This window comes from Camelus ferus, chromosome 9, assembly GCF_009834535.1.
Source record: "Camelus ferus isolate YT-003-E chromosome 9, BCGSAC_Cfer_1.0, whole genome shotgun sequence".
Lineage (NCBI taxonomy): Eukaryota > Metazoa > Chordata > Mammalia > Artiodactyla > Camelidae > Camelus > Camelus ferus.
The window spans coordinates 67,356,786-67,382,202 of record NC_045704.1 but is presented as its reverse complement, the minus strand read 5'-3'; the positions used below and the strand labels follow the sequence as shown (position 1 = coordinate 67,382,202).

General features: G+C 47.3%; 1 protein-coding gene across 1 annotated transcript in view; it reads right to left on the bottom strand.

Moving 5' to 3' along the window:
- SLC44A3 (solute carrier family 44 member 3) overlaps positions 1-23,510 on the bottom strand; it is a 64,540-nt gene extending 41,030 nt beyond the window's left edge. The window contains 7 exon segments of the mRNA XM_032487133.1: positions 8,822-9,004; positions 14,221-14,344; positions 14,346-14,382; positions 19,881-19,974; positions 20,890-20,984; positions 20,986-21,018; positions 23,368-23,510. Of these exon segments, the coding sequence (XP_032343024.1) occupies positions 8,822-9,004; positions 14,221-14,344; positions 14,346-14,382; positions 19,881-19,974; positions 20,890-20,984; positions 20,986-21,018; positions 23,368-23,501 (700 nt within the window). The 5' untranslated portion in view covers positions 23,502-23,510.
- Positions 23,511-25,417: the final 1,907 nt, after the last annotated feature.

Below are 25,417 nucleotides of genomic sequence, written 5' to 3'. Positions count from 1 at the left end.
CTATTAGGGGGAAAAAACTAAAAAGGCAAACAAAAAACTCAGAAGATACCACTAGAGTGAATCTTAGGAACTCTCATGTTGCTTTGTTAGTCTGTTCACCTCCCCTTTCTTCTAGACTGTTCATAATTCCTCTGAGAGTTTGGCTTTTCCCATCCTCACTCTCAGTGACCTCACTTCCAGTTTCTCTGAGAAAACTGAAGGAATCAGAAAACCTCTGCGGGCACCTGCCTGCGCTCTGTCTCCCGCTATCAGCACGTACCCCCAGCGGGCCCCCACCTAGCGTGACGAAGCGTCCCGGAGCCCCAGGCCAGCCCCCTCACTGGATCCCCTTTCTCGCCCACTTGAAGGTATCACTTCAGAAACTCTCCTCTTTCTTGCTCCATCAGAATATCCCTCTCTGTCGAATCGTTTTTAATCACTTCACAGTCTTAAAAAAAAACCCTACTTGACCCCCTTTCCTCCTCCATGCTTCCTTCCTATTTCTCTGTTCCTCTTCACAGCCAAATTTCTCAAGATTGTCTCTTACCCTTTGCAATTCTTTTATCTCCACCTTTCTCTTAAACCCACTCCAATGGTGATCACTCCCCAGCGTGTCTCTGAAACGGTTTGCTGCACTTCCGTGTTGCTACTTCAGTGCTCAGTCCTCAGCTCTTGTCTTATCAGCAGCACTGGACACACTGGATCCTTCACCCCAATTCCAGGACAGCACATTTCTTCTCCGCCTGGCTATTAGTCACTCCCTTTCAGGTTCCTTTCCTTATTCTTCCTCATCTCCAAGACCTCTTCTTCTTTTTAAAATGTTTATTTATGTATTTTTATTGAAGTATCATTGATTTACAATGTTGTGTTAGTGTCTGGTGTACAGCATAGTCATTCAGTTAATTTGGTGCAGTCCACTATGGAAAACAGTATGCAGATACCTTAAAAAACTAAAAACTAGACTTACCATATGATCCCAGCAATCCTACTCCTGGGCATATATCCAGAGAAAACCTAATCTGAAAAGATACACTGCACCCCAGTGTTCACAGCAGCACCACTTACAACAGCCAAGACGCGGAAGCAACCTAAATGTCCACTGACAGATGACTGGATAGAGAAGATGTGATGTATTTATATACAATGGAATTTAAGACCTCTTAACATTGACGTGGCCCAAAATACAGTCCTTGGATTTCTTTTCTATCTACACTAATTCAAATCTCATGGTTTTAAATACTATTTATATGTGTCCAAATTCCCAAATATGGATCTCAAGCTGGACCCTCTCTAGAAACTTCAGACTCAAACAACTAACTTACCTACTTGACATCTCTACCCAGCTGTCTAAAAGACACCTCAATCAACACAACCAAAAAGGAACTTCTGATCTACCCGACAATCCTCCACTCAAAGGCTTGTCCCATCTCAGCTGGTGGCATTCCCATCTTCCAGGTGCTCAGTGTCACCCATAACTCCCCTTCCTTTCACACCCTTCATATAATAGATCAGGAAAACCTTCAAAACTGACGCAGAATCTGACATGTCACACCGTGTTCACCATTACAACCCTGTTCTAAGCCACCATCACCTTCTCCATGGATCACTGCCATTAAAATATCAGTCAGACCCAAATGCTGGAGAGGCTGTGGAGAAAAGGGAACCATCCTACACTGCTGGTGGGAATGCGGTTTGGTGCAGCCACTGTGGGAAACAGTATGGAGATTCCTCAAAAGACTAGGAATAGACTTACCGTATGACCCAGGAATCCGGCTCCTGGGCGTATATCCAGAAGGAACCCTTCTTCAAAAAGACACTTGCACCCCAATGTTCATAGCAGCACTATTTATAATAGCCAAGACATGGAAACAGCCTAAATGTCCATCAACAGATGACTGGATAAAGAAGATGTGGTATATTTATACAATGGAATACTATTCAGCCATAAAAATGACAACATAACGCCATTTGTAGCAACATGGATGCTCCTGGAGAATGTCACTCTAAATGAAGTAAGCCAGAAAGAGAAAGAAAAATACCATGTGAGATCATTCACATGTGGAATCTAAAAAAAAAAAAAGAACATAAATACAAAACAGAAACAGACTCATAGACATAGAATACAAACTTGTGGTTGCCAAGGGGTGGGGGTGTGAAGGGATAGACTGAGAGTTCAAAATCTGTAGATACTGACAGGCATATGTAGAATAGATAAACAAGATTATACTGTATAGCAGAGGGAAATATATATAAGAACTGGTGGTGGCTCACAGCGAAAAAAAATGTGACAGTGAATATATGTATGTTCATGTATAACTGAAAAATTGTGCCCTACACTGGAATTTGACACAACATTGTAAAATGACTATAACTCAATAAAAAATGTTAAAAAAAAAAAAAAAGTCAGACCATGTCACTATGCTGCTTGAAATGCTGTAGTGATTCCCCATCTCAGAAAGAAAGCTCCCATGATGACCTACAAGGCCCCGGGACCGGACCCCGTGTTCTCTCTGAACCCTCCTGACCCGTTCTCTCCCTCAACCATGCCACTCTGGCAAGTGGGCCTCCTCGTGGTGTCCCCAGCACCTCTGTCTCTTGCTGTTCCCTTTGCCTAGAACATTTCCCTTCAGTTTATGTAGTCCCAGGGCTCTGCCCTCACCTCCCTTAAATCTTTGCTCGAGGCCCTCCTTAGTCACCAAAATTAAAATTGGGACCCCTCCCCACTTCAGCATCTCCTACACCTCTTCCATGCTCTCTTTTTCTCCACTCCACTTATCAACTTCTGCTGTACTGTACCATTCATTTGCTGAGTTTATTTCACGCCTGTCTCTCTCTAGTTTCCAAGGTGGAAGGCAAGCTCTGTCTCCAGCATTTGTAACAGGGTCTGACACAGCACAAGTTCAATAAATATCTGTTGAATGAATGACTGCGTGAAGGAATGAACCTCACGTATCCTCACGTAATACATCCCATCACAGATTTGAGACAGTTTTCTGGAGGTCTTCCCAGAGAGCCCCAGCATCACCTGGAGGGCCTTCATCGTGCCTCTGGCTGTAACTCTGGTCTCACAAGCCAGCGTTAAAGCATTTTGAAAGACTGAGGTGATACCAGTGACCAGTGTTAATGGCAGTTTCTCAGGGAAGGCAGGCCAGCGGGTCGGGATAATTTCCCAAAGGATGCAGGCCCAACCAAGAGGGTTCTACGTCCTAGCACATTCCGTGCACTTGGCCTCTTCCAGCACATTGGCTCAGCGTCCTGCCGACACCCGTCCTGCTGACGCCCGTCCTGCCTGTGCCTCTCACGGGCTCAGCTGTATCTCTCACAGCACGAGGATTAGGGAAAAAGAAGAAAACCTCAGTGACATGGAGTCTGCCATTTACCAAGTTCCTTTCACATATATGTATCGTTTGATACACTGATGTGAATTCACTCACTGACATAGCACACACTTGCTGAACCCATTCAGGGGCGCACTGAGCTTAGAGACAGAAAAAGACACGGTCCTTGCCCTCCAGATGTTTCTTCTCTTGAGGGGTAACAACACACAGTCATTATCTTGCATTATTGTTCTTTATAGGGCTTATCGCCACCTGACATAATATATTTACCGATTTATGCCCTCGCTCCCCACCTGCTGGTGCCTTTATCTTGCTCCTTGCTGTACCTCCAGGACCCTAGCCACTTAAAAGGCATATGATGAATATTTGCTGAAAGAAGGAAGAGTATAAAAAATTCAGGGAAAGTGAAGAAGAGATATCTAAGTATGCCTGGGGAAATTACAGGAGATGTCCCAAGAAATATAATACCCAAAATGAATCTTGAATAATGACTAGTTTTCCAAGCAGTTTGGGGTAGAAAGTTGGGGTGAGCCTTAGGAAGGGGAGCAGATCCTAGACTAAGAGCACAGAAGGTGCAGAGGGACCGAGATGCTCACGGAGAATGCTTTCCTTCACACCTGCCCACAGCGACCACAAACTTCTGAAAAGCTGGAACTATTTCCAGCCTCTCCTGAGCCATCTGCCTTTGCCCTGTTCCCAGGAAGGGCTGGGCCTCCAGCAGGCTTTTATGGAATAACTTGAATTATCTTCTAGATCTCTGATAACTTAAAAAAAAAAGACAATTTTCTTTTAGCCTGTGTTCTCACATACGCCACACACAGCAGAGAATATACCACAAAGCTGAAGCTGGTACTAAGAATTCCTTAGCTGACATTAATTCTTAATATAAGGAACACAAGCGGTCCCCTATTTGCAAAGCAAAGCTCTGGTCCCATCTCAGCCTCCTAACATCCTTGTGATGCATCTAGGGAAAGCAACAATTTTCCATTGAAAAAACAGGAAAAAGGAAGCACAGAGGATTAATGTACAAGGCAGGCTGGAGCCAGCCTGGATCCTGGGCCTCTGGGTGCGAAGCCCTCTGTCCAACTCTGCTGCCTCCTTTCCAAGCACGGCCCTTTGCCTTTGTCTTTGAGCACGCTGAGCACACTCCTGTGGTGACCTTTTCTAGCTGTGGGACCACTGAGAAGGAAGCCCCCAGATGGGCCTCTTCCACTGTTCAGACCGGGGGCTTCCAGACCACCCTAATGATAACTGGGGATCATCAGCTCATCTGGGCTCTTTCCAATCTGCCAACTGCACCTACTGGATTCCCAAGGTTATTCCAGTTTTCCTGTCCCTACTCTTCCACTGGGTTTTAGGAGTCACTGTCACATTGCTGGTAGCAGACATGTCCCAGCAGACTTACTACTGTCATTGCTGGGGGGCCCTGACATGCTCTGCTGAAACAAGCCCCACAAGCCAGAGTCTGTCAACTAGTTAAGAGACTAAGAGTCACTGGGGAATAACTACTGTATACAAAACAGATGAACGGCACAGGGAACTCTACACAATACCTTGTGATAGCCCATAATGAAAAAGAATATGAAAAGGAATATATGTATAACTGAATCGCGATGCTGTATGCCAGAAATTAACACAGCATTGTAAACTGACTATACACTTCAATACAATTTTTTTAAAAAATGGCAAAAGATAATCAACCTAAGTTCACTTTTTCTGTATCTTATGCATTAAAATGCTAATTCATTCAGTCACGTGACACAATAAAAAGTCTCATGAGTATTTACCCACTGAGGACACCCCTTCAACACTGGGAACACCAGGCAGAGACTGCAGGGAGAGCCTGAGGCCCTGTGGCTGCGCGAGGGCACGTGGAGTGAGACAGTCAGGGGCTGCAGCCGTCTCTCACCGCCCAAATCACGGGGGCACCTGCTGAAGATCGAAACATGAAGCAAATGACCCGCCAGACCCAGAGCTGCTCACCTGGCACTGCACGCAAAGGCCTTTGAAGACAAAGACAGCTCTGTGCACCGGGGCCGCCCACGGGGAGGGAGAGGAGAGCCAGGTGGCCTGAGGGGACGCCGGTCTGGTTTTCATGACGCCCGGCCCCAGGGAGGAGGGAAGGGGTCGCTCTGTGCAACCCCTCTGTTCTGCAAAGACTGATATCGACGTGCTCATAGATTCTTACATTAGGTCCTGGGCACCCAGTTTTCTTTCCTGCCCTTCAGTTCCTCTCATTTTTGCTCATTATGCTCCTTCCACCGACGGGGAACGGCCACGCTTTACTATGTGAGCCTCCGACCTGCTGCCACCGGCCCTACCAAGGAGCCGGCTTACTCCCTGCTTCTCCTGCTTCAGTCGTGGGGCCGAGGCTGTTCACTGCCCCCCAGGCCCTGGGCCATTGGGGGCCTAAGAGGGGAAACTGAAGGGGCACCCTGCTGGCAGTGCACCCCCAGGCTGGCCTTGGGGCCTGTTCCCCTCCGACCATGTCCCCGGCTCTCAGGACTGGCTCTCACCTTGTCCTGTGTGGCCAGGTCCGCTCCTGTGTTTGGTCATGACCCCATTAAATACCCTGTCTTTTTCTGTATTTTCTGATTTTCTGCTAATTTCCAGCCCATCCTCTGAGGAGCCTTCCCTGACTCACAAAGTGGGGTGGAGCCTCGTTCTGACATCTCACAGCTCCCCAAATTCCTCCTACTGTGGGTAGAGGGTATAGCTCAGTAGTAGAGCACGTGCCTAGAATGCATGCGGTCCTGGGCTCAATCTCCAGTACCTCCACTAAAAAAACAAATAAATAAACCCAATTACCTCCCTCCCCTTCAAAAAACAAAATTCCTCCTGCTGTGACTTTCATCCACCTTTGCCATCCTGCTTCACTCTCAGCACTGTGGGGAGAGGCCGCCACTCGTTCCCGTGTGCTTTGTGCACGGCTGTGTCCCCACAGTGACCGCCCACCACGTGTGCATTCAAGAAAGAACACGTCCTGCCCCAAAGCACTGAGGGTTTCACCACAGACACAGCTTCCTTCCTCCAGACTCACAGCCCTCACCGACAGCCGGCGGGGCGGCTGTGCCCTGAGGCTGGAGGAGGGCAGGCCCTCGCTGGTCCTGGGCCACTGGGCCACGTTTCCCAAGGCCTCGCCCTAGTCTGTGATTCTTCAGGGCGAGGGCCCAGCACCGCAGTCCGCCTCCAGCGCGTGCAGCCCTGCCGCCTCCTGCCGCACCGCACTCCCAGCCTGACTTCGCGCTCCGGCCCTGCCAAGCTCCCTTCCGGCTGCAGGCCCCAAACGCCACATCACGGGCACTGCCCGCACCTGCCAGCCAGCTGCCGTGCGCGACGCTGCTTTGATCTGAACGGACAACCCCGAGGAGGCCGAACTTTGCTGTCTAGCTTCGCATCCCAGACACGGCAGGTTCTGCTCCAGAGCTCTGGCATCAGCGAGGCTGCCACGGTCCCCAGCTGGGTGACCTGCAGCAGGTTACTTACTCAGAACCTCAGTTTTCCTGCCTGAACTTGTACTAACAACACAGGCATCAAATGGGAGCTGCGATGCTTAAAGGAGAGGACGCAAGAAAGCACCCGGGACAGAGCTTAGAGCCGCGAAGTTTCCAGCAAGTGTTTGCTTTCCTGCAGGCACCACAGCCGGCGCCTTCCTTTCTGACCAGGACTAAGGCTATTTGAAGAGAACGAGCTAGAAGACGATCGCTCAGTGTTGCCCCAGTTGAGACTTCCAACTGTCCCGAAATTTCTGTTCTTCTGCCTGTCCTTGGTACCGGAACCTCTCATCTCAAACCTGTGCATCGCTGCCCAAAGTGACACCACATTCCCTGCCCTCCCTTGCAGGTAAGAGCCGCCAGTGACTAGGACTGGCCAGCGGGGTGCGGGGGGGAGCGCTGTCCTGACGTCTGGGAGGGGTGGGGGGCGGGTCACGCTCTTCTCCCTCCCCGCCACCCTCCTAGTGGCCGGAATGAGACATGGTGGTTGGAACCCCAGTGTCTGTTTCAGCCACGAGGTGGAAGCAAGCGCTAGACGCTGTGGAACAAGAACGAAGGCACGTGGCCCCAAACTCCAGGAGCCTGTGCTGACACGGATCCCCTCCCTGTGGACGTCGTTCACACGAGCGAGAAGTTGCATCTTGTCTGAGCCGCTGTGTTGAGTTTTCTGTCACTCTCATGCAGACCTCATCCTGACTGAGTGCTGTTCTGTACCTGCCGGACCAAGGTTCCCTTCTGGATAATTACCGCAAGTGCACTGTGGGCCTCCAGCAAACTTGCAGGGACCCCAGCAGAGGAAACTGCCCCTCCAGCAGCGTCTCTGAAGCTGGAAACGTGGGCTCCCAAGGGCCCTGATCTCCGGGGAGCTGGCTGCCACCTCGAAGTAATCTCCAAAGGGTCAGCTGACCCCAGAGGAGAGGGAAGAGAATGTGACTCACAAACACTCTGCTACATGCACGACCGGAGCCAATGGGGAACAAAATGCACTGGACAGACCGGCGAGGACTCACGCTAGCCTTGTTGCGCTGACACCCGCTGTGCTCCTTACCTGCCTGGTGACAGTCTGTGAAAGCAACTCACTCTTTTGCACTCACATGAGAATGTGAGTTTGGGCCTTAACCAGACCAGGGGGAGTAAGGGAAGACCCAGCACAGTACCGCCTGAAGCGGGGTCCACAGCCTGGCGGCCCGTGCTCAGCCTGCTGGGACCGGCCTGCAGTGAGGTAAGGGTCGGCTGCGTCGCTAAGCCCTTTGTCCTGTTCTGCTGGCACTGTTTTCCCAGCAAGACTTTCCTGATGGAGGGAGGGATGGAGGGATACACATGCTGGCAGAAGCGCCCCATTTGGTTGCAGACAGCACTTTGAGTAGCACTGCTCCAGAATGTGGCTGCTGTCTTCCAGGAATTCAAAAAACATACTCAGTCCTCTGCGAACCAAGTGAATCAGAACCTCTGAGGAGGAGGCCCAGGCACCGGGATGTCAGGAAGGCTCCCCAGCTGATGCTGAGGACTCCCTGGTGGGAAACCACCGTGCAGCTCTGATGGGATGATGGGGAACATGGCATCGTCCTCTTGAGGGGGAGGGACGTGGACTCCTGTGCTCACTTGCTTACATGTACGCTGTTCTTCTGAGCACAACGACATTGGAATAGGAGCCTTCCTGGGTCCTTCTCTGTCACCTACTGATTTGATAGGAGTTGGCAAATTGTCTTAGATAAAATTTAAATCCAGAAATATTTGGTAATAGTCTACAGGCTTTTGCTCGCGCCACAGCTCCTCCTAAAGCTCTTTCAACTCTTACTGAGTTTATTCAGTCATGAAACATAAACCCAGCTTCTTTAGAGTCGGTGCACAAGACGAAAGAGACAGAGCTCTGAGCACCGTCACCGCTGGCGTCAGATGCCTCTCGCTGCATGGGAAGTTTGGTTCCTAAAGAAACAGGCCAATGGCTCCAAGGGGAGAGGACACTGTGCGCGACTCCGAGGTGATGGAACCCCCGCCCACTGCCCTTACCTGCACTTCCCAGGCTCGGGAGCACAGCCACCCAGAGGACCCAGAAGAAAATGAGGGTGGCAAACGTCCACAGTGGCTGGAGCAGCAGGAAAGGAGAGTTGCTGATGGCTCTACTTGTGACTTGGAGAAGTTTGACTGTCAGTTTCATTCTCTTTCTGAGGACGGAAATCAGGACGCGCACAACTGCCTGGTGAGAAAGGGCTTAAATTATTCAAAATCACGAGGAACTGAGAAGAACTTAAACCCTAATATTTTATTGACATCTCAGCAAACAGCTCTTTTAGGAGAGTTACTACTTTTATCATAATTGAACAGATACATTCTCAAACGCTAACTGAGCACCTATTATGTGCCGGCCCCTTTGCTGGATCCTGCAGCCATAACTGTGGACAAGACACAGTCCCTGCCTTAAAGGAGCCTGCAGTCTGGTCAGAGAGTGAGAGAAAAATGAGAATAAAGTCCTCTGGGGTCAGGGAACCGTCTTCTGTTTCCTTGTCCCTCCACAGCAGCCAAGATTTTCCGAGAATGCCGAAGGCCTGCCGAAGGGCAAGGGAACACTAGCATGAGGGAAGAGGACGGCGATCGTGCCTCAAAGCAACCCTCTGTGCCTTCTCTACTGGCACTGGGCTCCCTGCATATAAATATATCAAAGAAACAGACCTCCCTTCACCCCCACGTGCTGGTCCAGCCACTGCCCTCTCTCACTCCCTCACAGGCAGCTTCTCCAAGCACCAGCCCGCGCTGGCCACCCACACGTGCACACGTGCACACGTCCACACCCTGGCTCCTCCTTCAGCTGCCTGTCAACCTCCAGACCCCACTCTCTCCTGAAATGCTCTCCCCCTGGTCACCTCATCTGACCTCCTGAACGTCACACCCCATGGAAACGCTGCAGGTTGTGCCTGACCCCAGCAGGGCGTGTGACTCTCTCGTCCACTCCTCTGCTTAAAACTCCTCCTTCGACTTCTGTGATCGCTCTTCCCTCTGGCTCGCCTTCTACTTCTTCAGTTGCTGTTTCTTGGGATCTCTTTTTTTGGGGGGGGGGGGCTCCTACTCCCCTGTGGTTTGGGCATCCTTCCCAGATGCTGACAGCTTCAAATACAAGTCTCCAGCCTCGCCTTCTGTAGGTGCTTGGGGAGAAAGCACAGCAGTGCCGACCCAGCCGTGGGAGTCCTACTGTGTGCCAGGCTCCACCTGCCGCGGACCAGATTCATTCTCTTCATACAGAAACCGCCTCCTAACCGTCGCCCTGATTTTTCTGGACTCTCACGTCACCTCCAGGCCCGGTCCCAGGACAAACCAGGAGCCCAGCTTTGCAGTCCTTGCTCCCTGGGATGCCGTCTACGTGAAGGGCACAAACCTGACACTTCGCTAGAAAGGAGAAAACGGGGAGCCGGTGCCAAGTATGAGAAAAGGAAAGGTTTCCTTGGAGGAGAGAGCTGAGCTGATGAGAGAGTCTGCATCTGCTGTAAGCCTTAACGGGCATCTGCAAAGCCCCGGCCGTCACTCCTCCCTAAGACAGCTGGTCAGCAACACACGAAAAGATGCTCACGGGTCACCTGAAACCAACTCCAGACCCTCTCCAGGGCCCGGCGACTCCAGGACTGCTACCAGCACCTGGATGAGTGACCTGGCTGATTTTCAGTTGCCAACCACCCTCGCTCAACAACCAGTATCTCCGGGCTTAGCATTCCGTGTTTGCCTGTTCTCAGCCAGGAGTTCACTGAGGAGACAGCAGGTTGTCTGAAAACCAAATTAACTGAGCGGCCAGTAGGTTTGGAAACAAAGGGCTCTCTGTGTTCAAGGGCAGCGGGAGCTGTCACACCCTCGGGAGAGCGGCAGCCACTGGCTTCTCCCCGAAACAGGAAGCAGGAGCTGCCGCGAGCTGCCTCCGTCTGCACGCTTCCTGTCCACCCCGCCGCTGCCCGGGGCCGGGGCGGGGGGTTCTGCTCAGTCAAGGAGGCCCCCTCAGCAAGGGTAACGAATGAACTCCGAGATGGCAGAAACAGCCTCCCAGGAAGACCTTTTTCTCATTTGTGGAAGGTTGCAGTGCATTCCTCTGTAGGCGCCTCCAGTCAAACACGGAGGCGCTAAATGCGCAGGTACCCTCGCTGCACTAATGTGTAAGCAGATTCCGAGGTGAAAGAAAAATCCTCGTTGCTTTTGGTTAAAATCCAACTATTTGGATTTCAGAGTTCTGGCTGGAGACTTGGCCAGCGCTGGAAGAGTGCTTCTTACTGTGATAACTGTAAATACAACGGCAAACCTCAGCAAACGCCTCATATTTTCCCTTTCTGGGTCCAGTTCTGTGCTGCGGTCATTGGTATGGTTGTAATACTGCCACCATAATGCCCTGCAGACAACTGGAAGGCAGAAGAGCAGTGGAACTCAGCACACACACCGTGAGGGAGACTCCGCTCCCCACACACCTCGGGGGCCCTGCTAGGCAGTGGGTCCTAAGTCCTCGGGGCTTGGCAGGCAATGGCCGACCCTCTGAAGGAGCTGGGCAGCGCCAGGGCGGCCCACTGAGGCCCTGCCAGGCCCGGGGTGGCTGCCTGTCTTTGGGAGACACAGGGAGGTGACCCCCCTCCCAGAACACAGGTGCGTCCCGCCAGCTGGCCCACAGGTTGAGCTGGGTGTGAGCGGGGCGGGAACAGCATGGGCAGGATGGTGAGAGGAACAACATCAGGGTCCGAAGCGTAAAATTTCCAAATAGGCTCTGCGGGCGACCACCCCACTGTGAGCCTGGGTGTTGGCTTGGCACCTACAAAGCTGGGTGGCATTGCAAACGCTCTGGGTGTAGGCACTGAGTGCCACCTGCACCACAGCCACGGTTACTGTAGGGAGGCCACAGACATCTTTACTCGTCGTCGGTGGGACAGGGCATCCTCACGGGCCGTCACCCGTGAACTCCCGCGTGGGCACGCCAGGCACCTGTGAGCTGCGGGCTCAGAGCTGCTGAGGGCGGAGCTGGTTGTTCAGTAGATGAAAGATTACCGTCATGCCAAGGATTTCTTCATGTGGTCACACCAATAATTAAAAATTAAAATCTCCTGTGCCATGTGGAAAAGAGCTGCTGCGTTGGGCTTGCTGCCTGCCCCTGTGCTTTGGACCCTCTTCCCTGACAGCGTTTGGATGGACTCACGGTTCAGCAATGGAAAGGAAGACAGTGGGCACGGGACAGGGTCTCCAGGACCCTGCCCCAGCTGAGGGCCTGTATCTCTTTAGACTGGCCAGAGCCTCTGCATGACAATGACACCCATATGCCAATGGGTGACATGAAAGTTCAGAAAAAAAACCTTTAAAGGGCTTCCAGCAGGCTTGGGAATTGCCTTTTCACGGTACAGAAACCAGCACCACTCCACTGGCAGACTCACTGAGAGGTGACCTAGTGCAGAAGAGACCACAGACTGGGCATGAACTTGGCTATTCTCTGTGAGACAGAAGCAGATCCCATTGTCCTGTTGTCCTCTCTGGCCTGAGTCTCCTCATACGTAAAATGAGGGAATTGGATGAGAGACTCTCCAAGACCCCACGTAGCTGAAAAATGCCAGCTTCTAAGTTCTGTACTTAGTGGGAAGTCTTTAAATAATCAAGAAGAAATCAGTCAAGTAGAAATACTTCCACAACAATCCCCAAACAACAAATGCTTTGAAAATGCAAACCAGAACAGCAGTGATGAATCGGAAGATGAATATCGTGCCCAAAGATGACACTGAAAAATTAAGCAAAACATACAAATTCTAACAACAACTAAGGCACGAGGGTGATGCTGGTGGGGCTGTAATGCCTAAACCCTTCACAAGAGTGAGGACTGAGGATTTTCTTTAATCTCTAAATATCTTAGACATTTGCCAAACGAAAATGACAAGACACATCCCAGGCCACTCTCTGAAAGCATACATAAGCTCAGTCCGCTAGAGGAAGCCACCTCTTGAAAGTGCTCGCATTCTTCTTGAATTAAAATAAAATTCCTTAAAGCAGGTATTATTCCCAAATACCCTAAACTTTTTTTTTCTTTTAAGTTCAAATGAACCATTACATTTTTTTAAAAATCAAACTTAACTCTTTTGATTCCATGCTGGGCTGGGTTTATAGAACGTTCTAACTCTGTGCTCTCAGATTTTCCCATTAAACAAGATTAATGCCTTTAAAAATGAAAAATTTAAGATTTTAATTATATGATAAGCTATTTGTATAAAAACCTACATATTATGTTCCCATTTTAGGGTTTTAACCTTCTGAATTTATTCCAAGTATTGCAGTGAATTTATAAATACTATTTTACCTTCTTTCTAAATAAGAATTCAGGATTACCTACAGATGTTTTGGTGCACTGTCTGATTCTGTGCATGGGTTTGGAATCAGATGGGTCTGGGCTGAGTCCCTGCTCTGCCACCCCTACTAGATGTGGGGCCAGGCTAATCCTCAGGCCTATCTCAGCGTCCACTTCCTCACCTACAAGTGGCGATGGGGTTCTGATGGGGTTAATGAGTCAGGAGTAAGCACAATGCCTGGCGCATCTGGGCCATAAGAAGTCCGGTAGTTACATGATGGTGGAGGGTAAGCATCCCTAAGTGTTCAGGAATTAGGAGCCTTTGGGTAATGAAATTACGGAAAACTCAATTTGAAAACTGACAAAATTATGCTAATGGCCGATCAAAGACTTTTAACCACGAGGTTGGGAGGCAGCCACTGTAAATTACAGAGGGGTAAATAACAGGCCGTTACTATTGCCTACAGCAGCAGAGTATTAACTCGTTCAAAGAGAGGTCGGCTCTTACAGGGGCTCATAGAGCTGAAACAGCAAACGGGAGGTTAAACGGTCACAAGTGGGTAGGTGGGTGGCTGTCTGCCTCCAGAAAGGCTTGGAAAAGGCATGGTCCGGCTCAAGGGCTTGACCCGCCTACAGCCCAGCAGGCATGTCCTCGGAGGAGCTGGATACATCAGGCCAATGCCCCTGGTGCTATTCGCCGTGGGTGCACACACTTCCTCTCCTTGCTCACCAAGCAGCCTTCTGATCCAGCCTGCCTACGGGAAGAGGCATTTCTTCATATGCATTTCTGGTCCCTCAGACAGCTGTATTCTTCATGGCCAGTCCACAAATCTGCAATCTGCTTTGCACATCCATCCTTATGCAGAGCTGAGGAGCAGGTCCTGGACCATGGCCTCTATCCTAAGGCAACCCCCACCTAGTGAGGCCTCTTGGCAGAGCACCAGCTGGTCTTGCCCAGTCTTACTGTCTCTACCCTCAACTTGAACCTGAAACATTAAAGATACCTATAAAGAAAATATACAAAGTTTTATATTTAAGTCAAGAGGCTAATTTTCATTGTAAAACACACATAAGTGCTAGAAACTTTGGCAGAGTCATTGAAATAAAATTAACTGAAAATTACCTAGTATGAAGACACAGAAGCGGATGATTGTGTCTCTTCCGAACATGATTCCACTTAGAATTTGATGGAGAGTGTCAACATCATTGATCAAAACAGATGCAAACAGGGAATAGCACTCAGGTGTCTTGAGGGATGCATCAGTTAAACAAGGGGAAAGACTTGCTAAAAATAAAAGATAGAATAAGTGGCAAAGATGTTTATTTAATTACTCATCTTTAAAAAAAGATTTTTATTTAAAATTCTCGGCAACTAAGAAAGCATAAGATCTGCAGTAATACAAAGAGGGTCAGCATCCTGTTTGCAAAGTGCACCTTAGCGAGCCAGGCAACGTGCTCCTACGTGATGGGCTGATGCCTGGGTGGAAAACTGACTGTGGGGACCCACAGAAACCAGAAACCTACCACTGAGGAGTGACAGTTCTGACCCTCATGTTTTGGCCCTTCCCAGATACAGACTACCAACGGCAACACAAGAATCCTATTTCTTTAAGGCGCTGTTAGAGATACGGGCTGGCCCAATTAGGAGCTGCATTAATGAAACCACCAGCTTTATTTTCTCCTCTGGAATATGTATAAGGCTTGAGAGTTTTGTTATGAACACAGAGAGTGTTTAAGAAATGGGTAAATATCCAGAAAAAATGAAACCTGATTTGAAAAGATATGTGCACCCCAATATTCACAGTAGCACTATTTACAATAGCCAAGACATGGAAACAACCCAAATGTCCATCGCCCAGATGACTGGATAAAGATGTGGTATACACACACACACACACACAGACACAATGGAATATTACTCAGCCACAGAAAGAATGAAATATTGACATTTGCAGCAACATGGAGGGATCTAGAGAATATTATACTTAGTGAATAAGTCAGACAAAGACAAATACTATATGATATCCTTTATATGTGGAATCTAAAAATAATACAAATGAATCTATATACAAAACAGAAAGAGACTCACAGACAGAAAACAAACTTATGGTTACCAAAAGGGAGAGGGACGGGAAGAGGGACAAACTAGGACTATGGGATTAACAGATACAAACTACTATACACAAAATAGATAAGCAACCAGGATTTACTATATACCACAGGGAGTTATATTCAACATCTGGCAATAACCTATAATGTGACATAATCAGAAAAAATATCTGAATCACTATGCTGTACACGTGAAACTAACACAACACTGTAAATCAACTCTACTTCAGTAAAAGAGTGATGAACGCCTGTACATTCATGCCTGATCAATGCTGATGAATTACTCTCCTTGGGATCCTGCCTCAGCATCGTATGGAAGGGCCTGTATCCACTCTCTTGCCAGCAGTGTGTTATTGGACCTTTACATGCTGCCAGTCTACCAGGCGACAACATCAGGGACTTCAGTGGGACTTCCCCTCTCATGAGGGAGGTCTAGCTTCTCTCAGTATCTTTCAAACATCAGTGCTTTTTCTTTGCAGCATCTGTTCATATTCCTATCTCATTTTTATATTGAGATACTGGTCTTTTAAAAGTTGGTAAGACCTTTTATAAATTAGAGATTAATCTTTTTTATACGAATTGTAACTGATTTACCTGTTAGTTTTGCTTCTAGTATTTCGTCATGCAGAAATGTTTGTGTTTCATATAGTCAAATTTATTGATTTTTTTTAATTTTATGTCTCCTGAGTTCTAAGTCATACTTAGGAGCCTTCCTTATTTCCAGGTAATAAAAGAATTCTCCCGTGGCTTCCACTACTTCCTGGTTTCACTTTGTAAGCTAAAATCTTTAATCCACCTGGAACTTACCCATATAAGCCACGAGGCATAACCCCACCTTCTCCCCAGCTGTGCCAACATCACTTGGTGAGTAGACCATCTTTCTTTGTCACTGATTTGAGATGCCATTTTTCAAAATCATGTACTAAGTTCTAGTAAGAATTTGGGTCTATTTCTGAGTTATCTGATACCGTTCATTGGTCTTTCTACATATGAACTAGTACCGCAGTATTTTAATGATTAAACTTTATGTTTTAAAACCTAGAAGGGCTGGTTTCCTTTCACAGTTTTTATTTTTCAAATTTTTCTTGGCCATTAAAATTCTTTTCTTTCCTTACAGACTTTCAAATCAGCTTATCTAGTTACTGAAAAAAATCCTGTTGTTATTTTTATTGTAATCATGATAAATCTATAGCTCAACTTAGACAGAAATACCATCCTAATAATGCAGGGGGAAGTAACGTCTTTATAATGCTGAGTCATACTATCAAGAACGCAGTCTGTCTTTCTATTTGTTCAAGCGTTCTTTGTACGTAAGAAACACATTAAAGTTTTCTTCCTGTGGTCCTTGTACATTCTTGTTCAATTTATTTCTAGGCACTTTTGTCTTTATGTACTTTTTCTTCCTGTGGTAAAAGGAGTCTTTTTAAAAAACATATGAATGTTACAGATTTCAGCATATTAACCTTGTTCCCTGCTACCCAAGTTTTCTTATCATTTGTAGTTTTTCAGTTCATTCTCTTACTACCTACAGAGGAGTAATTTTACCTCCTGCTTTCCAATTCTTAAACCTCTAATTTCTTTTTCTTTTCTATTACTAAATAGTCTTAACAACAAAAAACTTGAATTGCTTTGAAAGAAAATGTTTTCTGAACTTTCATGTAGTGTTTCTGAAAAATAAGATCAGATATAGATTTAATGTCATTTTATTTTTTTCCCCAAACACAATTCTCCATAAGACTTTAGTTTTGTCAACATGGTTTGTTAACTAGGGTGCTTTTTAGGCATTTAACTCCCCTGTGCTGGTAAAGAATGACCCATCTTAGCCCAGAGAGTGATGGAGACAGGCATGGAAAGCCTGGGTCACCCCTGGCAGGTGGATGACCAGCTAGCTGCCCACTGAGTACTTCATTAGCTGGGGCAGGGGATGCAAATACTGGCCACAGACCGCTGTTTCTTCCCCACTTCTGCTTTTCCTCTCCCCACGAGCAAAACCACCCAAGTTTTCAGGAAGTAATTTGGAGAGCTGACTGTATATTTAGATGACCCTATGGAATATGAAATGTGGAATTTAATCAAGCAAACAGTGCACTGACATGCATGGGGCACCTACGTGGGAGGCTAGAACTAGAATTTACTAGAAAGAAAAACCCAAGCTCTTTGGATTTTAAATACATGGGGGACTCAAAATACAATATTACATTGAACACCAAAAGGAAAAAGATATGCCTGCTTATTACCTTCTGCAGTATTTTTTCACTGCTCTTAGAAGCTCCCTCCTAGATGTACAGGCCTTGTGGGTATTCAGTCACTGCTAAAAGGCTATGTTATGCCTCACGTGATCCACCCAGAAAGAGGAAACAATCGGGTTAGTCAAAAAGAGGCATTTAGAAAATGTTCCTTGGCCCTATAGCCGCACTTCTCATGTTTTCAAAGCTTTTCACTCTTGGCACTGCTCTTCCATGATAAATATGATAATTTCCATCTTAAAACAAACACTTGCTTGTGTAGGAAAAGGAAATGGAGCCCTCAAGGCTATTTCTATCTCCCTAACTCCATCCAAGAAAAGCCAGTCAATCAGCAGTTTTGTCTCCACTTGAAAAGTTAGTATTGGAAAGGTCTGCACGTAAAGGGTGAAAGGTCTAAGGCGGCCGGAGAGGTGGAAAAGGCCCTAGGACGCGTGGTGCCGGACGACTCCCCCTGGCTTGATGTGAGCCTACAGAGGCCATCTGCCAAACAAAATAAAACCAGTGAAGCCTTGGCTGTTTGGGATTATAGAAATAAACGTGGACGCTGTTCAGGTTTGCTGGTGGTGCAACCTTAGCCTGCCCCTGCATCAGTCTTCTCAGCAGGAAAACAAAGATGAGCAGTATCTACAGCACAGAGGTTTTCTGAGGCCAGATAAATTAATCCTGCTAAGAGCTTAGAAAAGTATCTGGTGAGTTATCAGAGCTCAATAGATGTTTGCTATTATCATCACCAATATCAAGATACAGGCCTCCCATGGAATTACAGTCACCATCCCATTTTATATTAAGAGGAAAGTGTATACAACTCTGGTTAAATTACAAACTTAAAAATTCAATTCCTTCTGTAGGCCCAGTTACAAATAGTATTCTTTAAAAAATCCTTCTCAAGAGACAAATGCTGCTTGACCTCACTTATATATAGAGTCTAAAATAGTTAATCTCATAGAAGAAAAGAACAGAATGGTGGCTGCAGGAGTAGGGTGAGGGAGAAATGGGGAGATGCTGGTCAAAGAGTATAAAGCTAAAACTTCTCTCCAAGTGTTAAATAGTTTTCTTTCAAGTTACTAAAACACTGTAGGATTTTTTTCTGGGTTTAGTTATGTTTCAGTGAGACATACTCATGACATGACAAAAATCAGAATTTTAAAAATATTATAGAAAAATGGCATGGTATTCTCTGGAAATAATTCTCTCCTCTCTCAATTACTTATAACACAAAATATTTATTTTAGAAAAGAAGGTCACAAGGATGGTTAACTATATTCTTCCTCCTATTCAGTTAAAATCTACTTTTATTTTTAGCACCTGCTCTCTCAGCATATTTCAAGCTGCATTTGTAACCTGTTTGAAGATTATGAAATAAATTACTTTTTTAAAAAGTGAAATAGACTAGGAACTGTTAATGTGAGTCACAAGCAGTGAGGGGAAATCTTGTTTTGTGAGACTCTGATTTCTGCTTCATACACCTAAGTGTGCATGAGAGTATGTGTATACTGGGGTTGTGATGTAATCAATTTCTTACTGTGAATCCCAATCACAAGTTTGATGAACACTGTACTAGGAAGGCTGGCAGGATGCCTTGGTTCTACTTAAATTGTCATGATCTTGAAGGGATTTTGCACAGAGGTCTCATTCACTGCAAATATACTTACAATTTTCAAAAGAATGGTAATGGCAAAGTAAACCCAAGCCCTCCTTTAGCACATCTTAGCATCCTGATGTGGCAATGATTACTAACTATATTTTTCCTCTTAGCCTTCTCAATGGCTCACAGGAGAGCCATGTACCCTGGCAACGCGACCACTGCTTCACTGGTACAGCTTTATTTATAAGGGGGCTCCTCTGTGCAGCTACTGCCCTAGTTGATGGGGATGAGTAAGACCCTGAAAGCAGTTCACTGAGCGGTGTTCTTGAGAAGCACCTGTTTTCTATTCTCATTGAGAAGAAAGATGTGGTAGCCACTTGGCCTAGACCACCGAGGACTGTTTCTTACAGAGAAATCTAGAACAAAAAAACCTAACAAGGTCTGGCTGCAATAAAAAAGCAAAAGTAAACAATTTCTACTTTGTAATAAGTAGTGGGAGTGGAAAAAACACACACCAACTACTTTACAAAACCATTCACCTGGTAATAATTCACATATTTTTGCCAGCTCAAAGGGTGTCATTTGAAGACTACGCATAGTTTTACTGTTTGTTGTTTTTTTCTCCTTCATTAGCCTGGTTCCTAACCCAGCGTCCTAAGCCAACATGTATATTGCAGAGAGTCCCTCCTTGTTTATCCCTGGCCTTCTGTAAACTGCGAGCTCCTGCAGGCAGGGCTCTACTGGGTAGCCTCTTTGTGCTGCTTCCCACAGAACCCAGAAGACTCCCACCAAGTTCCCAGGACCTTTTGTTAACGGTTAAGGAACGTGTTCAGAAGCTTTCACCTTGGAGGAACTGGTAGCCTGGGGCACAGCAAGTCTGCATTTGGATTCTGGGTGTAGTGGAAGGAATTTAAACTGTAAACACACAGGAAGGACCCTGGAAGCAGAAGACACACAGACTGTACCATCTTCCTGCAGGAAAGCCAGTAAGGAAACCATAGTCATTTGACCAAAATGGGAAAAGAAAAATAGAATAAATCACTTGGATTTAGAAAACAGGTCTCTGGATGACCTAGAGACAGAACGAATAAGCATCAGAACCCAGATCGACTCAGGTCCTTTCTTCCTTAGTCTCTCTCCAGAACGCCACACCCCAAACCGAAAGTTACATAATTGGTGCTAAAATGATCTGAAGCCGATTCATTACATAGGCTTGGTATTTTTAACCCTGTCTTGTAAATAATTATTAAAAATCTGGCACACCATCTCACAGGCAGATGAAATTTGCCTTGGGTTGCCTCGAATTTCTTTTACTTTTCTTGCTTGTTTAATCTTTACAACAGAAATCAGAAAAGCAGGCTGAGAGCAAGGCACGCCAGCTACACAAATGCTTCTGGAACAACTTGTAACTATCCGACCGGTCAGTGAAAGTACCCCCGGCCCAAACAACTTAATGAAAGAACAAACTTGTCGGCAATTCAACCCAAAGCCTGTGGGCGCCTGTGTAGGGCTGGGTGCGCCTTGCCAGGCACCCTGCCCTCCCTCTGACCTGCCTCGGGGCCGTTGGGCTCTGCTGTCTGCCCTGCGCTCGGCAGACCGGTCCCTGGCAGGGAGCAGAGAACAGCTAGGGTTTCAGATGAATTCCAGATAAGCCTGTATGAAACTGAACAAGCTCAGGAGAAAATGCTGATGGTTTTTTCCACATGAGAAGAGGCACCCACGAGGAAGGACAATCTCCAGCTTGGCAGAGGAAGCAGCCTCAGGGCAAGTTCCCTCATCTCAGTGTGCACAGGCTAGCCCGCCATGGTCCCCTGTTGCAGGGGGAAGGGTGACCCCATCCCCCGGTACCCACCACTGGTATTTGCAAAGGGCTGGACCTCTTCCAGGGTATGGAGCTGCTCCTCAGGACAGCTGGACACGCAGAGAACGGTGGAACCGAGCCTCGTATTCCAGGTTGCAGGAATTCATAAAAAACACGTGTCTGGGAGACAGATGAAACAGAAGGAGGTCATAGAGCATTTCCTGTCATTAAATTTAACTGTGGGCCTTAAAAAAAAAACCCACTTGTTATCAAATGTGAGAATAATTAAGGCAAACATTCAAAATCGAAAGCTTGTGCATAATTTAACATGTATTATACCTGCCTGGGGTCATCTATGGAGTTGTGCAGCTTGGCAACCATATTCAAACGTTAACAAAACTCCCCTTTTCCAGATTCAGCATTTTCTGGGGTGTTGATAACACTAGAGCTCTCTGAGGGGCCACCGAGGAAGGGAAGGGACTGATTAAACTGTCCATCGACTGCTAGGTGAGGCCGCTGCAGGAACCACTCGAGGAAACCCCAGAAGCATGTTTACACCGGAGTGTTCAACTATACTTCAGAAAATAGCCGAACCCAGGGAGGTGACAAGTGGAGGGGAGGAGGCTGAGGCTATGAGTTAAAGGCTCACCCCTCCCCCGCCTCCCAGTTAGAGCCAGGAAGCTCACGAGACCCCTCCTGCTGCAGCTGCCCACCACTGGGCAGATGGGGCACAAGAACAAAACCGTTTGTTGCCATTAACGGGGTCACATGTGGGGCTGGCAGTGGCAACTCACAAACCTGCACCCTGCACTCATCCGGGCTGCTGCGATCAGAGGAATGCCAGACCACAAGCCCTGTGGCCAGTCCTCCAAAGGAGGGACCAGAGAAGGGGGTCCCGGAAGCTTCTTTTCCCTCCAACTGGGGTTGGGAGAAAGGGAGTGGTATAACAGGAGATGAGGGAACAGATTTCCCTGGTGTGTGATAAATACACACCTCATTCCATTTATTTTATTTAGATTTCTAAAAATTGTAGTAAAATACACATAAAATTTCACCATCGTGATGATTTTAAGTGTACAATGCACACTGTTGTGCTGCCGTCTCCACCATCCACCCACAGAATGCTTCATCTTGCAAACCTGAAGCTCTGCACCCATTTAATAATGACTCACCACCTCCTCAAGCCCCTTGGCCTGGCAAACAATATTCAATATTCTGTCTCTATGAATTTGACCATTCTAGGTGTCCACCTCATGTAAGTGGAATCATAAAACATTTTTCTTTTTGTGACTGGCAGCTTTCACTTAGTATAATATCCTTGAGATTCCTCTGTGCTGTAGCAGGTGTCAGAATTTCCTTCCTTTTTAAGGCTGAACAAAATCCCGTTACATGTACACACGTTTTGTTTATCCACCCATCTGCTGTCGGGCTTTTGGCTGTTCCTACCTTTCGGCTATTAAGGATAATAAAATACATCCTTTTCACTTCAAAGAGGATGACTATTTCCTACCTTGGCACTTCCCAGACAGGAGCACAGGCGCCTCAGGGCAGCCCCGCCCTCCTCCTGTCTTCTCTGTGAGTGACAGGGGGAAATGCCCCCGGGGATCCACGTCCAGCAATGCAAAGCCCCCTCCTTGGGAGTAGCACTCAGAGGCAGAGGCCTGGGCTGAGATTTGGTGACTCCAAACTTAGGCTCAGGAACTACTTAGGCCCTTAAGATTGTTCTCCCAGGAGCTGCTTTTGGTCATCAAGTCTCGATATTATGACAATGTCTCAGTCTTAGAGAATCACGGCCAGGGATTTCTCCCCCCTCGGGGCAGTTGTCTCTTCTCTGTCCTTTCTGTTCCTGTGTTGGAGCTGGAGGGGAAAGTGCGACACCACAGTGCCATAGCAGAGACTGTAGGTTGGGGAGGGAGTGGGACGCAGGTCCTCAGCATTCCCAGGTGGATTCAGGTATTTCCACACAGAAAAAAATACTGTGAATGGTGTACAACTGGAATATGATTCTGATACATTATGAATAACAGGAATAACTGACATTTATTAGGCCTCAGCTCATGCAGGGTCTCAGTGAATCCTTAAAACAATCTTGTGAGGTGAGTATAAAAACCAGTTTAAAGCTCAGCTCAGAGAGGTTAAGTACTCTGCTCAAGGTCACACAGCTGAAAAGTAGCAGAGGCTGAATTTGAACTTAGGACTGGCTGATTCTAAAACCTGTGTCCTTACTACCTCACACGCCTCCCTTTTTCTGAGATGGGCTGATAGGGTTTTGAATGGGAGAACAGTTTCCAGCTTCAAAATGACCAATTTATGCAGTTTTTTTGGGGAGTGGGGGGTTAGGGGAGGTAATTAGATTTATTTATTTGTTATTTTATTTTGTTTTTTTAATGGAGATACTGGAGATTGAACCCAGGACCTTATGACCTTATGCGTGCTAAGCACGCTCTACCATTGAGCTATACTGTCCCCCCCATACAAAGTTTTGAAATCGAGCCCCTATACAGGTCGGGACCTTACTTGAACACTTACTTTTTTAGGGTCATGTCCTGCCCTGAAAGGGGGGCCCCCTCCACTGGGGAGTTCTTCTTGCCACACACGTTGCCAAAGCTGTCGTAGCCGAACAGGAGTCTGCCCGTGGCTCCAGCCGCCACCAGGTAGCCCATGATGAACACCTGGAAAAACCCAAGTCACACCTGAGAGCCTGGCCAAAGGGCTGAAAACCCCCCCCCCCACATCCCTGAATGCTGATATAAAACAGAATGTCCCCGGCATCGCTGCCCTTCGCTCCTGCACAGCGAGTCAGCTGCTCCGCTCAGTTTGGGTGCGGCTTCTCCAGCACTTGTTCTCACGGGTCAGGGAGGAAGAACTTTCTAAAACACAAAGCAGATTCCTCCCCGTCTCTCACCTCTTGATGCTTCTCACCTGCTTTTCCAAGAGTCTGCCATTTTTCTTTCTTGGCCTTGTTCACTGGGACAGCTCAATTTTTTTCCCCTTGAGGGTCTCATTTTATCTAAGGGCACCAGACTTCGCTTCTTTCCCTGAGATTCTGTCCATCCATCCAGCCCTTCCTCCCTTCTGTCTCTTCCACCTCCCTCTCCTCATTCTACTCCCCCCCTTTTCTTTTTGTCTTGTGAGACAGAGTTTAGCAGACTCTAACCCTCAAGGGTAGAGGCAACGCAGTTGATATATATCAAAATACTGTCCCTAACAAGTGAGAAAACGGTGTTTGGGAGTAAGTGCTCAAAATATGTAACATAAAGAATCTCAGGAATTCTGCTGGACAAAAACATCTTGCAATTTATAGTCACTTTGGTCCAATCCCATAATGAATGTGGGGTATTTGAAATTTCAGCTCAAATGACTGTTCCAATAATATGAATTGAGGGGCTGTCTACTCAGACTGAGTCTGTATCTGCCCATTACACAAACTCAGCGTTGTTACGTTTCCCAATCTACAACTCGGAGGACACTGAATACTTGGTACCAACCACGATCGTTCCAGGAGGGGGACGTAGCACACCACTCAACATAGCATTGGCACCACATGTTTTAAAGGGACATTGCCCCAAAGTCAAAAATGTTTCACATATTCTACATTCATGACCAATTTAGGAATCAAAGTAACAGTCTCTAAGGTGCCTCGTGTGTGCCAGAGAGGGATGTAGAAGTAAACCAAACCGAGAACTTGCCCCCAAGGAACTCAGCCTAGAAGACAGGCAGGACTCAGGGCTTATAAACTGCTGCACTCCTGGGGAAGGAGGCTCTCTGTCCCTCCTAGCCTGCCAGCTCTTCCTCATTTCGAGGTCAGACTCCAGGATGAGTGGGTCACCTTTGCTGGTGCACGGAGCCCTCCCCCTTTACTTATAGGCTGAGTGTGGGTGTGACTGCGTGCCCCTGTGGCTGGCATGGTAGGCTGACCCAGCCTCTGGTTGCTCCCCTCCTGGCCTTCCTTTTGGAGCATGGTTAGATCCTGATTGGTTTTGGACTTAGAGGGAAGAAAGGGGTCCTGGGCTTCTGCCCAGCTCACCAGAGATCTAATAATGAAATGACAGTTTCCATTTATCAGCATTCTTTATGTTAATATCTCCGTTGAGAAGCTTGTGGGGAGGAGTGGAAGGTGTTTTTTTTTGGTGGGGAAAGGTGAGGGGAGCAGATTTGGGTAATCCTGAGTCCCTGCCACACTAAAACTCCCTTAATCCATCAACATTTTGTTCCAACTTCAAACACACAATTGTGATTCCAAACAGTAGGTGTGTGTTGTAGTTATGGTGGGGCTACCAAGGAGGTCACTGTCCACTGTACTGGGGGAGATCTGGGAAATGGAGTCTCGAAAGATGAGTAGGAAAAGGCAAGGTGGGAGAGGACACTGAGGAGGAAGTAGAGACAGACATGGTCCAGAATTTGAGCTGCTCTGTTCTGTGTCTTATGCACACATAAAGAAAGGCTGGCACTCTTTCTGTTTGCAGTAGACTGTCCCTGCTTGTACTTCTGGCCCCTCACCCCAAATCTCCTTTGTCCAGCCCTAACTCAGGGCAGTACCATCAATAATCCCATTCAGCATGTGCCTTGTCACTGGTCA